This window comes from Brachypodium distachyon, chromosome 2 (genome assembly GCF_000005505.3).
Source record: "Brachypodium distachyon strain Bd21 chromosome 2, Brachypodium_distachyon_v3.0, whole genome shotgun sequence".
NCBI classification, from domain to species: Eukaryota; Viridiplantae; Streptophyta; class Magnoliopsida; order Poales; family Poaceae; genus Brachypodium; species Brachypodium distachyon.
In genome coordinates this window covers 25463987-25481636 of record NC_016132.3, presented here as the reverse complement: position 1 = coordinate 25481636, position 17650 = coordinate 25463987, and the positions used below count along the sequence as shown (strand labels likewise).

At 46.3% G+C, this 17650-nt stretch overlaps 1 protein-coding gene and 1 long non-coding RNA gene across 2 annotated transcripts; both read left to right on the top strand.

Annotated features, from left to right (window-relative positions):
* The first annotated feature begins 2261 nt into the window (after positions 1-2261).
* Positions 2262-4336, top strand: LOC112271079. The gene is made up of 3 exons (XR_002963888.1): positions 2262-2777; positions 2855-3272; positions 4012-4336. It is a non-coding gene; the product is annotated as an uncharacterized LOC112271079 (long non-coding RNA).
* An 8290-nt stretch (positions 4337-12626) lies between these two features.
* On the top strand, positions 12627-15169 carry LOC100839082 (cation/H(+) antiporter 20). Its single transcript, XM_003566249.4, has 2 exons — positions 12627-12953; positions 13723-15169. Exons 1-2 carry the CDS (start codon positions 12789-12791, stop codon positions 14923-14925), a joined length of 1368 nt encoding a protein of 455 aa, XP_003566297.1. The 5' UTR covers positions 12627-12788; the 3' UTR covers positions 14926-15169.
* The last annotated feature ends 2481 nt before the right edge of the window (positions 15170-17650 follow it).

The following is a 17650-nucleotide window of genomic DNA, read 5'->3' as shown; positions in this document are numbered from 1 at the left end:
CTAAGGGATGCATTTCTCCTAAGGCCTTTTTCAGTTTACTCATGAACCAAGTCCAATTAGCCTCTGTTTCTAACTGAAACAAAGCATGAGCAACAGGAAACATCCGGTTGTTCCCATCTAAAGCTACTGCAGAAGCCAGCTGCCCAGGCCACTTCCCATCCAGTGCAGTGGAGTCTATGCTAAGGTATGAACGGCATCCATCTTTGAAACCATCCACACAAGGCTTCATTGCAATAACGAACCTACCAAAGTAAACATTGCCATCTTTTTCATAAGTATCAATCTCTACCACATTCCTAGGACTCCTCTTTTCCTCTCTGCTTTGAAGTTTAACAACATTCTAATGGTGTTGCCTCCAATCACCATAGAGTTCCTTCATAGCTCTTTACTTCCCTTTCCAGACAGTGTTGTAACTTAGTGTGCATTTGTAATCCTTCTCCAACTCAGACTTAAGCCATTTGGCAGTTGAGTTTGGTTTTGTACTCAAAATCTTCATGACCTTCTCTGCAACCCATGCTTGAGAAGTCATCCTTGTCACTCTCCTAGCAGTTGTCACACATGTATGATCATGTGGCATCTAATTAACCATAACCGTAGTTTGATCAGGCATCCTTCTTGCTGACATGTACCAAGGACATGGCTTCTGTTCCCCATCCACCCCCTTGCATTTCACGCAGTACCTGCTTTTCGATGTCCAGGCAGTATATGTGGCAAACTCCTTATTGACAGCAAATGTCTTCAGTGACATCTTCAGTTCCTTCATAGTTGGCCACATCTTGCCCATTGCGAACTCAGGATGCTCTTTGTCATACACACACTATAACTCCACTTCATGGTCACCATCCACCTCAGTACCGGCCTCCTTGAATAGCCTCTTGCAGGCAGCTTCGTCAGCAGCACAACTTGCAGAAGGTACATTAATTGACGGCCTAGGCAGGGGTGGCAACACTTCTGCCCCTTCTTCCTCATCCTTGTCCACCGGAATTCCATAAAGAGTGTAAAATTTAGCCTCCGAAATTGATTCAGGAGCAAAGTCTGTGAACTCCTCTAAGATAATTTTGCTCCAATCAACATTTGGACCTTCTCCCCCAGGTCTCAAATCAGCAGGCACATGTTTCGGGGCCCAATTCTCCGGATCCCTCAGTGGAGAACTCCTAGCTAGGAATGCTTCATCATTTACCGCCTCTGCTGCCTTAGATTCAACATATCCTACAACCGAGTCTGCAGAGGCTCTAATTAGCTCCGCATAAATCCTAACATCTGGAGCCTCCTTATCTTCTGTCCGCCCCGATTTGATTGCCGCAACCAGCTGAGGGGTAGTGGTGATTCTCACAAGCTTCTACCGCTTCCCATATGAACACAACTCAACCTCCTGCCCTTTACCCCAAGGAACAATTTTCCCAATTTCCTCTATGAATCTCCTGACAGTGATGTCCCCCACTTTAACTTTCAAATTAACCATATAATTGCATTCAATTACATCCTCGCTACCGTCACCAAGCTTCGCAATGCATGGGCGGAACTTCACATGCACGTTCTCAGTACCATTGTCCTCGTCAGTCCTAGAATGAACACAAAATTAATCTACCAATGCGCACTCTACTACAGCTAAATTGAACCGAACCAAAGCAAATCCCCATGGAAGAAACAAAATTGAAGGTCCGTACAGAAGAAATTAACTGCTTCCAGCTTCAGGCGGTCGATCCATCCTTCCAGTCCACGACCTGGCCAGCGGCAGCCGAATACGTGGATAGCAAGGGAAGGCTAGACGGCAGCTGGGGGGGATCTGGCGGCTGGCGGATGCGCGGTTGCATGGCGGCGACGCAGCTCAGTGGGAGGGGCGCAGGTGCGTGGCGGCGACGAAGCTCCGTGGCGGCGGCGCCGGCTAGGGCACACGATGGGGAAAATGTGTACGACTGGAATGTTCGGGCAAGGCCGCCCAGGTTGAAGGATGATCCGACGTGGCAATTTTGTGGGACCCACGCCGTCTGATTTGCTTCTCCGTGGGTCCCAGCGGTGTCATCTGGTCTTAAGCTAAGACAAGAACGCTTAGAGCCAGCCCCACCTGCCGGTTTCCCACATTTTGCAGTTACACCCCTCCAGTTCGGTTCTGGCGAATGGCTCCAGTCCGCACGGTCTGGATGAGCAAAGCTTCGTTCATGTGGTCGCTTTTGTGTTTGAAATCGTTCGTGAGCTCGGTATGAGCCGTTAGCCCTGCTTGTGTGGGTCGGTTCGGGGGCACATGGTGGGCTTCGTGGGCTTTCTTTCGGCCGCCTCTTTCCTCCTGTTTCTTTCTTTCGGCAAGGGCGGCTTCTTCCGATTCTTCGCTGCTAGCGGCTGCAGTGCCGGCAGCTGCTGCCCTTGTTCCCGGCCGTCTCGGTTTGTGACTTTGCCGCTGCAACTCTTCCCCCGATTTGCCAGTGCGTTCTGCAGGTTCGTTCCCCCTTTTACCTATCGGTCTAGATGCTGGTTTGCAGGCGCTGCTTCGGTGCGCTGCCGTGCCGCTGCAGTTCGTTCGCGCCGTGCAGGCGTGCATCTGTTGCCTCTTCTTCGGTTTGTCCTGCTGTTGTTGATGTGGATGATGGTTTGTGGTTCTTATGCATGTTCCACTGCATCGGTTGTTGCTCGTAGTTGTTTTCTTAGTTTTTTCCTTGCTAATTAGTCTTTCTGGTACCGCGAGTTCTGTCGGTAGGCTCTTCATTGACTGGCCCATTTGGGGCGGCTCATGGGTTGCTGGCGTGAGCTCTACGAGGATTATGAAGGAACCCAAACTTCATGTAAGGGACATTGCTTGGATCATTTTAAGCATATATACAAGAATTGAGTTTAAAGAGAGAATTTCTTTTTCTTGCAGCATGGTAGGGAATCCACTTATCTGTGGAGCAGCTGCGGAACAGGATTGTTATGGAACTTTACCAATGCCAATGTCACACGGCCTGAATAACACACAAGGTATGCCCAGTTAGTCATGTTCACTGATGATTAGCAGTGGGTACATTGTGTACGTCACCCATTAATCTGATCTAATTGAATGGGAAGTTATATTGGTGGTCAATTAGAAGTGATTTTTAATTGAAGTGTACTGATCTGTGATAGTAATGGTTGCAAAAGATACACTAATGCCAGGAAAATCTAAGAGTCACGAAGCTCCAATTGCATTTCGTTGCACGACTGGCTGCATCGACATCCTTCTCTTGTTTCGGGGTTGCTATTCCGGACTTCTGATGGAGGCACATAAAAGATCAACATATTCTTTTTGATGTTGATGGCAGGTACGTTTTTTTTTTTACTAAATCCAGGTTTGCTACGTGATATAATTTGAATTCAGCTTGATTTTTGGTTAAAAAAAATCTGATGGTTGATGCAAGCACATTCTCTACACCACTTCAATTTTCACTCTCGGAGTGAAGATTTGTATTACTCGGTTTTCCTTAGATTTATCTAGATTTTATTGTTGTGGTAACTAATTTTTACCTCCGATATCATGGTTGGTAACTAATCCAGATGAAGCATCCTAGATTAAATTGTACCTTTGTTATTAGTATGGTCATATGTAGCTACTCTTTGTTTCAGATTGTCTCCTTTTCTGTGTATAAATAATAGAATCTTATATGAAAAAGATCTATCTCATCCAATAAGAATGCACTCTCCAATACTTGTGAGTGCAGTTCTTTCCTACTGTACCAGTCTGGAATGATATTCTTTAGGTTTTTCATTCATGGCCTGTTTCCTGTTTCTCGATAGCCATGATGCCACCATGTATTTAAATTTTAAAATTAGTAGCCCAATTTTATTGTTCATTTCATGAATGCATGATGGATGCGTTTTGTGTTAAATAAGACACACGATTGTTTTTGAGTTTGCTGTTATGTTACCAGGAAAATCAATTTATATTCAGACCAAGGGGCTTAAGCTTTAGTTTCCTTAATTGAAGCATCCATGTGATTATTAAGTATTTCTATTGTGCAACTTATTTGTGTATTTAGTTACTTCTACGCTTTTTTGTTACAGTGTGAAAGTAGGCGGCTATGTGAACTCCTTGGATGTGATCCAGGCAGCGATAAAAGATCAAGAGTCTATTGCAAATCACAGCTCAAGGTCAGGGTCGTGCTGCGGTAGGTTGATATCCAAAACTTGTCATCTGCGTTTTTTCAGGGCTGTTCCCAAACCTATCCATGGAGGAGGCTGTGGATGTATTCTGATTGAGCATGCTGGGCTTAGTTGCTTACAATTACAAGGCAGGGTGATTGACTTGAACTATTTGGATTTGTGAGGGTACATCTGGGATGGTGTTAGTTCGTTGATGGCATCAAAGGAAGATGTGTGTACTGCTTTTAAATGGGATTTGTAAGTAGGGTATACATGAAACATCTCATTGTTTATCTTCTTTTTTCTGAACGTTTAAGATCTGAGTCTTTAATAAAAAGAGGTACAAGTAGTAAATTTGCATGACCCCAATTATTCTAAAAACCCAGTGCTTTAAATAAATAGCCAAACTCCTACAGAGGTTTCAGGGAGTTCAGAATGATCAGCACCGAAATCCTTTGCCGGTTTCTTTTCTGATATCCAAGTAGCAACTGGCAGTAATTAAGAAGGGTTGTCCAAAGAAATTAGTACATTTGTTTTAGCAAGGGCGGATCTCCGGCCGCCTCCCTCTTCTGACCAGGCGAATCTACCCCTGGTAATTTCCATCTCCGTAGCTCAACGGATCCACCCTGATTTCTCCTCCACGAGCTCCCTGGCAAAAATTTATAAGCATGTGCAGCAAAAATTTATGAGCATGGAATTTTTGTTCTTGTTCCTATCCATGACCAGTGGTAGATATAGATTTCTGTTTTAGTTCACTGAATGTTGATGCTTTTGTTCGAACACATGGATATGCACACGGTTCCATTTTCTGAATCTTGTATCCTAGATGTACACAGGTCATGGTAGATATAGATTTCTGTTTTAGTTCACTGAATGTTGATGTTTTTGTTCGAACACATGGAACACACAGTTCCATTTTCTGAATCTTGTATCCTAGAAGTACTTTACAATTTGAGTCAGGTGGCATTTTCTCAATCCCATAGGGTTCGTGGTGTGACCATTGGCCATTGATTTATCTGGGCTTGCATAAAACTGCATGGTATGGTTCTCGCGGTCGCTGTGTCGCTGCTGCTTCTACGAATTTGCCATGTGTGTGCATCTTTCACTTTGTTCTAAGGTATGATAGGTGTGTGCTTTGTTGTGCATGTGTTGTATACTGTGATCATCTTTTCGGCCGTTCTGATGCTTGCGTGGATACTTGAACGTGCTTGTTTGGTAAAACATATCAAGCTCTTTATCTGGCGATAAGATAAATTTTTGTGAGCTTCACAGACTCGTAGATAGGCCTCCAAACTGTGTGCCTCTAGAAGCACCTTATGACATCAGGTTCACAAGATTTATGATGGTCCATTTCAGTCTGATTGTGCTTCCAGGTTTTCTATACCAACTGATATACGAACTTTATATCATTAGGTATTACATGCATTTGTTAAGATAATGTGGAAAACATTGAAGCGATGTATATTCCTTATAATTGTCCACTGCACATATCGTCAAACCTTTTTTATTCAAGGTATGAAGGTTCTAGCCGGTGGAATATATTTGTTTTATGACATTCAGCCCAGTTGAACTATGCAATACTAATTGTTCTTTTTATGATTATGCAATCTGTTTGTACATGGAATTTTGATTTGGCATAATCTGTTCTGATTCTCATTACATGAATGTCAGACTGGGTATTATTTTCCTAGATGACCCCCCTTTAAATTTCTTTACTTTTTTGAATGGCCTTCATTGTATCTAGGAAAAAGAAGACCAGCCGCTTGCTACTTATTATTCCCAACAAAGCTAAACCACAGATGATAAGAAATAAAGAATGATGAGGCGAGGATATCGACTACCCCTTCTATTTCACCAACTCCATATATTCTGAAGTTTGGATCTTTTTGCGTTGAAGTTTCCGCTAAGGAAGAGGTGAAGCCCAATTTTAGAACACCACCAGTTTTGAAGTTTGGTTCAGTTTAGGATTTGAGTTGTTCGAGTCTTTTATTTCCTTAAAGTCGGAAGTGTTTTACTTTGTTTTTGTTTGATGGTTTTTGGGCGTGTCCAAAACCACTTTGAGTCAGCCTTTGGGCCATAGTTGTGGCGTGGGCCCTGGCCCACCCAATTAGGATTAGAGTCACCCTATAAAGGGTTTTTGATAGCCCTCGTTGTAAGGAGGTTGAATTTTTGAGATTATGAATATACCAGAAAAGTCCCAATGTTTGGGGGTGCATATCGTCGTGTTTGCTTGCTGATCTTGAAGATCTGATGTTATGCCATGCGGTGGAGTTGATTCTAATCAGTTCCAACGTGAGGAATTTGAAGGGATTTGATCTGGATTACTTCAGATTGATTTCGCTCGGTTGCTGACCTGCTTGTTCGTCGATCGCCGTGAAAGATTGGGCATAAAACCCTTTTGGACCAGGTTGATCCTTATCAAAGAATTTTACAATGGATTATTTTTCCAGATCACCCCCTTCTAACATTCTATATTTTAAATGGTTTTCCTTCAATATATCTAGGGAAAAAAGAAGAGCCTGAGTATAGTTTGCTGACTGTTATTTATGCCAAACAAGGTAACCTATTGATCAGGTCCAAGCTCATGAACAGAACAGGTCTCGGTACTGTAGCCTTGTTAAGGAGGTGCAGCGCTTGTTAGTTTCACAAAGAGAGAATAAGTTGTATAAAATTCAGAGGTCACAGAATAGTGTTAGTCATGACTAGCAAATTATGCTCGGTCTAGCCAACGGACATTGTGTTGGTTAGGGAGTAATCCCTTAGAGGATGCCCCACATGTAACAGTTTTGTGATCAATGAAATCTCTTTTTTTCACAAAAAAAAGGTAACCTGAAATGATTAATAAGAATCTCCCTTGCCACTGGTATATGTCAGGTATCATCTCTTCTGTTTCTTTATGCAAATTTCTCCTTTTAATTTTCACCACTCATGCTCTTATAGTCAGTTCATACGTGAGATTGCCCTCCACATGGCAAGGGAAATGACATAGACTGCAGGCTGCAAAAACATATACGGAGTACTTATTGTTCTCTGCCAGCCTCTTTGCTGCCTCAGGATTTCATACTTACGAATATACATGGTATTTCAAGTTCCATTTCTGTATTAGAGTAGAGGTGCAGGTAATGTCTTCTAGCATTCCATATTTAGTCTTCAGTTGGAATTTTTATCTTGCTGGTTCCTTCAAATAGCGCATGCATATATATCATTTCTACAGTAGAAAAGATAAGGCTGTTATCCATTCGGCCATCTTTTGTATTTTCCGGTCATTTTTTTTATAGAAAACGCAAAAGTCTTGCGTCTCGATGCATAGATAGATAAGAAAGAGTTATGTATAAGGCCACGGAGGGCCACACCCGAATACAACACGACGCACCTAACTAAGATCTAGCGGCAGCAGCGTCCCCAGGCCCACTGCTGCCGCCCTAGACCACTGTCGAGCCTCCGCCTTGATCAGGTCGAGGAGGGAAGCGATGTTGGGGGGAGAGTTGTCGAAGACAGCAGCATTGCAGTGTTTCCAGATCGACCAAGCCGTGAGCAAGACCACCGACATAGTGCCTTTCCGAGCAGAAGGAGGGAAGGAACGGACAGCTCCCTGCTACCACGCTGCAAAGAAAGGAGGGGTGGATCTGATCCAAGAAAGGACTTCATGCCAGATAGAGCGGGAGAATGGGCAGTCGACCAGGAGGTGGTTCATGGTCTCCAAGAATTGATCGCACAACAAACATCTAGGGGAGTGCGGCAGCCCATGGCGTGCCCTCCGCTCGGCCGTCAAGCAACGGTCTTGGCAAGCAAGCCACATGAAGAACTTGACCCGGGGAGGGGCCCAAACCTTCCAGTTCAGCTTCCAAGTTTCCAATGGAATCCCTCCCAGGAAGAGGGCCTCATAACACGACTTGGAAGAGTACTGACCGTCGGATGTCCATCTCCACCGAATGACATCCGCCGCGTCTGTGAGCTGAACATTCCGGACCAAGTTCCAAATTTGGATGTACTGCCAAAGAGCCAGCGGCCCAAAAGCCCCACGGATGTCACGGATCCAACGTCGATCGGCAAGGGCTTCAGCAACCGTGTGGGACCTGCGGGTGCGTTCCGAGATGAGCAGGTAAAGGGCAGGGGCAAGCTCCGAAATGGCCCGGCCGTCAATCCACCGGTCTTCCCAGAAAACGTGGAGGAATCATTGCCAACCACCATCCTGGTCGAGGCAAAGAAGATGCTCCGCTCGGTGTGGGAAAACTGCAGATCGAGTCCACGCCAAGGGCGTTGTGGGTCATTCCTCATGCACCACATCCAATGGATGCGAAGACTGACAGCCGATTTGGCAAGGTCAGGGATGCCCAAACCACCGTAGCGTAAAGGCCGGCAACATTTAGCCCAGTTGACGTGGCAGTGACCGCCCCTAGCATCAGCCCGACCCGACCAGAGGAAGCCACGCAGGATCTTCTCCACCTGCTTTTGGACCTTTCGGTAGAGGCCTAACACCGTCAGCTGATGGAGGGGAATGGCTGACAGGACCTCCTTGACCAACGTTAGGCGTCCAACCTTAGTCATCATCCCTGCTTTGTAGGTAGGGAGGCGGTCAGCGATCTTGTCCACCAGGGGGGTAAAGGCCTCCGGGGAGGGTTTCCAGAGCGCCAAGGGGATCCCGAGGTATTTCACCAGGAAGGGGGGCAGTGGGCAACCCATCGTGTTGGCCGCCTCTAAACCAGTGGGTTTCCAGTCATTATGTGCAATCAAAATTTATCTACATTTTGTTTTTCCGAAATATCATGTACCAAAATTGCATAAGTGATCTATTGGTTTGACAAACTCCTTGCACTCACAAGCTAAACTCGTGGGATGTTGCCCATTAAAGGATACTCCAGGGAAACAATCCGTGAACTCAAGGCAAGTATCTGAGTAACATCATAGGTCTACAGTTTGTGACATGAACAGAAACCATGAACTCAAGTATTCATGAAAAGATAGGGTGCTTTCATGTTCTGGTTTAGTATAATCTTTGATTATCAGTTTCGTAACTAGCTGCTAGGTTCTCTTTTTGATCGGTAATCTAGACAGTATTTAGTTGGATAACTTACTGCCGAATAATAGTATTGCCCAATCTATTAATATTTGTTGCGCACAAATGTCTTCAAACTATCAAGTATGCATGTAATGTTGTAAATGCTGCCATGTTCTTTCTGGCAGTGTGTCCTTTTGTGCTGGTCATGGATTCTCTATTGGATGTTACGAAGCATCTAAGTAAACCAATTGGTTGTTGTTGAGAAAACCAGTGCTCACATATATTACCTCAGATTTACTTATGTATGTACTCCGATTTACAATTTCAGTCAGTTCCATGCACAGAGCGCTTAAGCTGCAACAGATTCCCTTCCATTTAAATTGATGTGGAAAGTTTCTTTGGCTCGTGCTTCAAATAAGCATTCTGACTAAAGTGAATTTGAAGAGAAGGGGCTGGGAAGGAGAGTAACAATTTGCTTTTTTGCTCCAAAGAGGATCAAGAGCATTTGTTTTTCTCATGTTCTTTGGCCGGATATATTTGGATGGTTGTTAAATGCACTTTTAGTTTTAATCAGAGTCCGGCTAATTTTAAAAAGATCCTGGAAACATGGAGCTTACATTTCGTCGGGAAGGATATAAATCTTGTTGTTTTACGGATTGCAGCAGTCATTCGGGTCTTACGGGAGACTTGAAGTAAAGCTTGCTTTGAGAATTTGCCTTATGACCCAACTGTTGTAATGTTTGATGTGTGTTCTATGATAGATCAGTGGTCCGGTCTTTAGAGAGGTGAAAGCATGGAGGCGCTCCTCCCAAGACTCGCACAAGCTGTGGCGAGTAACGACCGAAATGTTTAACGTCTCAAGGTTAGGCTCGCCTAATGAACTGGAGCATTAAGCAGCTGTGAAGAGTTGAATATCTGGATGGTTTTTTTTTTCTATTCTTTATGCTAGCTGGACAGAATCCTCTGTTTTTTCTTTTCTTTTGACAGCACCTATTGTGTTCTGTTTGTTTCCCTACATGTGTGGCTAACTATAGATGGTTTGTTTGGAGGCCCTCTGAAACTTATGTAAATTCTATGGTTTCTTTATATGAAATCAGTGAGTGTCCCTCTTTCTTAAAAAAAAGGAAACAAAAAATTTAAAGCAAGGTCATGTCAAATGTGGGATATTACTCCATTCTTTTTATAACGGACAAGATTAATAATGAGTTGTTGAGAATGTTCTGCTATCTGTGGATCTGAACGCAACTTCTCATTTTTGTTAATGTTTTGAATTGATCTAATGCTTTTATGCATATTCATCAGTTCTACGATGTAGATACCCTTGCTTCAGCGGAAATCTAAAATTTATGGTAAAACGAACTCACAACAAAAATACTGATAACATGGAAGATAAAAAAGATCTACAAGTCTAGTCTAAGGTCCATACACGGTTATGAAGAATAACGCACGCAAAAAGCTTGCAATTCGGAGGTGCCAAGCCCCCCCCCCCCCCCCCCCACCTAATTTATTTCTTCTCCACAATTATTTTTGGCAAACCAAAACTAGTTGATCCATAATTTTTGTTCTATAAATTTTTCCACTGAACTAGATACTTTCCACTGAATGAACAATGGATTCAAGAAGAAAATTCTAAGACAGAGACGGATCACGACAGTATGAGAGTCAATTTGGTCTCCAGTAGTCCAATGACAAATCGGACTGAGGTGGCAGTCTACCACAATCAGATTGCCCATTCCAGCAATGACATGTCAGACCACCAAACCCCTGTCACAGAAAACTAAACTAATCCTAGCATATTGCAGTGGTGGAAACATTTATCCTGAGCTTTCCAATCAATCTTCTTGATAGACAGATTCTCGGAGCTTGATGGCTCAGTTAATCAAAGCCTCCAACCAATCTCAAGATTAAGTCATTAAACTAACCCCTTATCGAGTGGCATCAAGGAAATGCACTGAGTTGCTGTGCCAATCAGGATGCTCCAACCGTGGGATCAAGCTATCAAATACAGCTTGATAGCTGCTCTCGGGTGCATTATATTGCCCCTTTTCAGGTCAATGAACAGATGTGCGCAAAAGGGGTTGATGTCGATCAAGATGTGTACGCGCCGGGATTGACTTATAACCTTCGATTGAACTGTGCCGTCCACATGCAGATGCGATCTGGACTAGGATCCGGAACATTTGAGAGAAAGATTGATTGATTGGGAGAGAGAGAGAGAGAGAGAGAGAGATCAAAGAGCGAGGTGCTGAGTTAGCTGCATGGCTGGCGTTGTCATTGCTAGCTACTTTAATCGGTAGAAAGTCGGCACCCGGCAATCGGCACCCACAAGTCTTGCCTCCGTTAGTGGGGGTGGCAGGGTTATACTTCTCCGGCGTCCTGCACAAAGGCTCAATGGTGTACATGATTTGTGAACCATATGGCATATGTCTGTTTCACCGCCGGGCAGACATCAATTTGTGCGTGTGCACTCTGTGTGGCTGTATGTTTTCCCAACATCGTTGGCTAAGGATATAGCAGCGGGAAATGATCAAAAGTTTAAAACAAATTGGTTTAAATGTGTGCAGTTTTTGTTGATGCAGAAGTGTGAAGAATTAATACGACAAGGTTAGCTTGGTGCAAATTTATCACAAAAAGTCCACATTATCCGACTTGGTTCACTTCCTAGAAATACCCACGACTGTTCTGAACTGATTTACTTTACCATTTATATGCACATAATGTATGCAAACTGTTTCTACCACACATCTCCAGAGACCAGCAGTCACCTCCTCGTCTTTCATAGCTCACTAGTATGCTGTATGCAACAGCATACACTGCCCCCTTTTGATTGAGCACCAAATCATCATGAAAAAAAAATTGGAAATGAATAAATGGGGTATGTCTAGAACACTCTACCATATTTAAAAATTTAAGTGTAATCAATATGTTTAGTAGAACTAACAATATTTTCTTTTCAAAAAGAAAAGTAATTAGTTGTGAATGTGACATTTTAATATTTTATTTTGTTTCCTTTTGATTTGTGAAGTATTCTTTTTCACACTTTACTCCTGAGGTAGAATAAATCAATTAGGTATTTGAGATGTTAATAGGTTAAATCGGGAAGATCTCAGAGAGCAAATTTGTGAAGTAGGTCTCTATACGATAATATGAATCGGAGGGAGTATATTAGATCCCAGAAGTAGTAGCTCTTAGTTCGGCTAATTTGGCATAAATCAGTGCGTCTATATGTTTGTTTCTCGCCCCTCCCTACCAGATATTGTTCTTTCCAAAGGTAGTCAATCTTCACCAGGGGACAAATTACAAGGAGCAGCAACTCCAGCTGGAGGGAAAAAGGATTGATGAGTGTGTTATGCCCTTTGAATTTCCAAGCACGTACACACAGGAGCTGGTCGATCGCATCATGCGAGAGCATTTCCGCACCTCCGTCCAAAACGTAATCTTCTTTCTCCCCTAATGATGGAGAAGGCCACTAAGCCAATGAATCATCAGGTGCATGAGGTAGCTAGCCAGGTTGCATATATCGACGAGCGCCTATAAATCGGGAGCGTTGTACGTTCTAGTCCAAGAAAGCCCAACACAGCCACCACCCACATGCATGCACGCAAAAACAGTACTACTGCGAGATTACAATTAGCCAGGACAATTCCGTTAATCCTACTGCCCGCGTGAACAAGCAGTAGATCAGCAGCCAGCAATTAACATGGCCGTGAAGATGGCGTCGGACGGGCTGTGGCAGGGAGAGAACCCTCTGGACTTCGCGATGCCACTCCTCGCGGTGCAGATAGCCGTCGTGCTCGTCGTCACTCAGGGATTCGCCTTTGCTCTCAAGCCTTTGCGCCAACCTAGGGTTGTCGCCGAGATCCTGGTATACATGTGTTTTGCTAGCTTTTGAGTGCTCGGGTATATGTGTACTACATTCCTTAACTATTAGTCGATCTACACGAGCATCGTAGTCGTGCATATATATGTTGGTAAAGACCGACAAGCCGCAGTTAATTGTGGCGATCGATGATTAAGGTTAAGCATGGCAATATATTGCTACAAATTAACCATATGCAAACATAAATAACCAAGCGCAATTTACGGCCCTTTTCGTGACTTAATTAACTGCATGCTTCTAAACCTAATGTGTAATTTTAGGGCACTGCAAGTAAGTTTCTAAGTTAATACATATCCTTCCTCCGCCCCAAATTAATTCTAGATTTTTATATAAATTTATGTCATTTATTTTGAAACCGAGATAGTAGTATAAGTTCGTGCGATGGTGGACGGGTGGAGTAAAAGAAAGACAGCTGATTCATCGAGAGTGCATGATATGTTCTGTAGCCGTCCTGCTGCGCCGTCCTGCTGCGGTGCTGCCCTGCATCAAATTTGACATTTGCATATTTCTTTTTCACCGCACTATCTCAAAAGAACAACGACTTGGCATTTTCTAGACCATGTAAAATGGAGCAGTCCCCGTACTACTATCTCTTATATATAAAGGCTGGCTAACTGCTGCCGACTAGTAAGTTGAAAGGCTGATGTCATCTCGATCTAGCAGTGAGATAAGAGTACTTGAAACATTGTTCAATCAACTTATAAAAGCTTGCATGTCGTTCCTAAAAAAAAGCTTTGCATGTCCAATTGCACAGGGCGGCATCTTGCTGGGCCCTTCGGCGCTGGGCCGATGGGGCGCCTTCCACCGCACGCTCTTCCCGGCGTGGAGCACCGCGGCGCTGGACACCGTATCGGGCCTGGGCCTGCTCCTCTTCCTCTTCCTGGTGGGCCTGGAGCTCGACTTCCGCGCCGTGCGCCGCGTGGGCCCACGAAGCGCCGCCATCGCCGCCGCGGGCATCGTGCCCCCGCTGCTCGCCGCGCCGGGCGTCGTGGCGCTCCTCGACCTGGCCGTCCCGGCGCCCGGCCAACGCCACACGTCCTTCTTCTCCCTCTGCGTGTTCCTCGGCGCCGCGCTCTCCGTGACCGCGCTCCCCGTGCTCGCCTGCATCCTCAAGGAGCTCGGCCTCCTGGCCACGCCCTTCGGGGAGACCGCCATGGCCGCGGCCGCCGTGAACGACGTCTTCGCCTGGGCCCTCCTAGCCCTCGCGCTCGCCGTGTCCGGCGGCGGCGGAGGCCGCGAGCCGAAGGGGGCCCCTCTCGCGCCGGTCTACATCCTCGTGTCCGGGGCCGTATTCGTGGCGTTCATGATCTTCGCGCTCCGGCCTCTCATGGCCGCGCTCAGGGCGCGCCTTGCTGATCCGTGCGGCTGTGCCGAGAGCGACTTGGTATGCTCCGGCGCGGTGGCGTGCGCTCTCCTCGCGGGCGCCGTGACGGACGCCATCGGCGTGCACCCGGTGTTCGGCGCCTTCGTGTTCGGGCTGGCCATGCCCAGGGAGGGCGGCCTCGCGGAGCGCGTCGGCGAGAAAGTGACGCCTCTGGTGTCCGGGCTGATGCTGCCGCTCTATTTCGCCACGAGCGGGCTGCACACGGACGTGGACAACGTCCGGGGCGTGGCCGCGTGGGGCATGGTGGCGCTCGTGGTGGCCGTGGCCCTGCTGGGGAAGTTCTCCGGGACGCTCGCGGTGGCCCTCGCCGCGACCGGCATGGCCAGGCGCGAGGCGGCCGCGCTGGGCGTAGCCATGAGCGCCAAGGGACTCGTGGAGCTCATCGTGCTCAACATCGGCAAGGAGAAGAAGGTGCTGGATGACACCACGTTCGCCATCTTCGTGATCATGGCGCTCACGACCACGGTCGTCGCGACGCCGCTCATGACGGCGCTCTACCGGCAGCCGCCCACCGCGACCACGCCAGAGATCGATGGAGCCGAGCTTAAAGGAGGGGACGCCTGCCCAGCGTAGCTGCACCTGGGTCTGTGTGAATGCTATTGTACTATTTGAGCGTTTCAGTAAGCTCCTCGTATGTACTGTACTGTATTATCGTAATCGTAGTAGGATATCGCAGCCATGTATTGCCTGTGTTGCTCTGATTTTTTAGCCATCACTGTACTGAACTTCGCAATGTATCATTTCTTTTTGGGTTTATCGATGTAATGTAGCAGTGCGTTGCAGCTATATACACCTGAATCCTATTCACATACACCTATAATCAAAGGGTACAAGTGCGTTGAACTGCAGCAACAAACTAAAGTTCCATGCGTAGTATGGATCGAACTCGGATGAGTTGTTTAATTCCGATACCAGCGGACTCGGATTTCACTGTTTCGACAACTTGAGTAGGCGCGCGTAGAGCGCTCCAGCTTGAGTCCGAGTCGGTCACAAAGTTAAACTCGATATAAATATAGCGCCACGGCCCCCATAGGTCAAGCACATCAACACAAGCGCCAGATTAAGAAGAAGAAATCATCGACAACAACACAAGCACCAACGAATCAACAGCGAGAAGTTCTTGCCCTCACGCGATGGGTCAAGGGACTTCGTCTCCGGGCAACTACGACGGATACCGTCAACGGGCCATCGACGAGGAGTTGGCGGCCGAGAGGGGCAAGGCCTTATGGAGGGACCAGCTCAGGAAGCCCGGTGGCAAAGACTTGCCCCTGCTGGAGACGTATCGCCAAGTCACGTTCCACGAAGCCTGCAGCAGCGACGCCCTGCTTTCGCAGCTGTCGGCGCTCGACGCGTCCACGCCGACCTGCGTCTACGCGAAACATGTCACCAAGCACGAGGCCAAGCTCACCAACGGGCGCTTCTCCGTGGACGCCGACAGCCCCGGCAGGCACATCGCGGAGATCTTCACGGACCGCGAGCTGGACAACCTGATAATCGACTGTTACAACTCCAAAGGACGAGAGATGCCCGTGTTTGATCGTGACGGGCGCCGATACGACTTCGAGTTCGTCTATTTTGAGAATAAGTGGTCGAACGGTGTCTACAGGCTCGTCGGCTCTGGGGAAGAGTACAAGCGCTTCATGGTGGATAACAACGTTGTTCGCGACTTCGGGGAATTGGGCAGCAAGATGATCATGCAGATGTTTGCGTTCCGCTCGCCAAAGCTGCTGCCCAAGGGAAAAGGCTTCCATGGCCATCCGGATGGAGCCGTTGGCATGGTCATCCTCTTCTCCGAGACCAACCAGCCTGATGAGGACAGAGACCAAGACAACTGCTTGTACGAGGTGCCGGACGATGACTTCATGACGATAAACGAGATGCTGGAGCACTACCCGGTAGCACCAGAAGGCTATACGTTGGGGTATGCGGGATGTTAATAGTGTGTAACAAATCATGCAACAGTATATTCTGGTATTGTAAAATTTCCGTTCCTCTTTGCCAATTTTTTGAACTGTAACATCCACTTCAATTCAAATTTATATGAGTTCAAATATTTTAGATGTATATGCTCTTAGCTACCGGCCCTTGCATGACAGCAAAAATATTCCTTCACAAGTATAGCTTGATATGTTTTTCATTGTGTTGTAGTAAAATAAAACCCTTATATAGGTCGGGCCGTAAATCCTACGTGACGACGACCAAGTCAACATTCCGCAAGCACGAGTCAAAGACACTTACGTGGCGCGGTCAATCCTACGTGGCTGAGGAAGACTAGTCAACGACTCAAGCCTCTCATGCCATGGTCAAGGGATCAAATGAGTTAGAGTGGGGGCAAGAAAAGTGAGAAGAGGGGGCCCTTGGTCCATGATGGACCATGGACCAAGCCCTATTTTTCTCACATGGTGCATACAAAAGTTATGTACCAAATGAGCTACTTTTACCATTTTGCCCTACTTTTCTCTCTCCCTCAAGGATAGCCATGGTCATTTGTCACGGACCCCTAGGCTATAGATACCCTCCATGGGGGCATGTATCATTTACTCTCAACTTAAATAAACTCAAGGGGAGAGGGCTAGAACCTCTTGCAAAGAGCTCTAGTTTCGAGATCCGGCAAGACGCATTCGGCCCGGACTCGAAGGAGAAGGGATTGGGTTAGAATTTCAAGGGTATCCTAACCTCGATACTTGGAAAGACGCGTTCGGTCCAAGTACGAGGCGGCCCCGACAAACCTCTCGCCAAAAGGTGTCTTGGGAAGATCCGTTTGGCCCAAGCCCTCGGCTAACAACCCCCTCAAAGCTTTTCCTAACATAGGACTAAGTCGCACCCGCAGGATCGACCGAACCTATTCAAAAAAAAATATCGACGTGTCAACCTGTCCAAGTGTACGGCAACCTTCACTGTAAGACCGGCGTAGACGCCCTACATTTATATCCGCACTTGTGCCATCGAGCATTAACGCCCCTTACTCTAATTGTTCACATTGCAAATTGGCTACGTACGAAATCGGCCTTTGACCTTTGTAATCTCAGGTCTCAACCATCTTCTGACAGCCTTTCCCCCGTCGTCAACCCAACAGATTCCTCTGCTACTTGAGTTCAAGTCCTGACGAACTTTAATTTGAGTATTCCAAAAGAAGATTTTGTCATACCACTATGATTACCTTTCCATAAGTTCATAGCATATTTCCGTAACATATAAAACGGTCATATTAATGTTTACAGCCAAGTTTCCAATTGTGCTGAGAAGCTAACGACCAGGCACCAAATTTCACAAAGAAAAGTTAACAACAATCACCAAC

What these genes read in the sequence shown, in the direction of transcription:
- LOC100839082 (XM_003566249.4), top strand. Translation starts at nt 12,789, where the DNA reads ATGGCCGTGAAGATGGCGTCGGACGGGCTGTGGCAGGGAGAGAACCCT. An exon ending in GGGTTGTCGCCGAGATCCTG is followed by an intron (nt 12,954 to 13,722) that starts GTATACATGTGT and finishes CCAATTGCACAG; the next exon opens with GGCGGCATCTTGCTGGGCCC.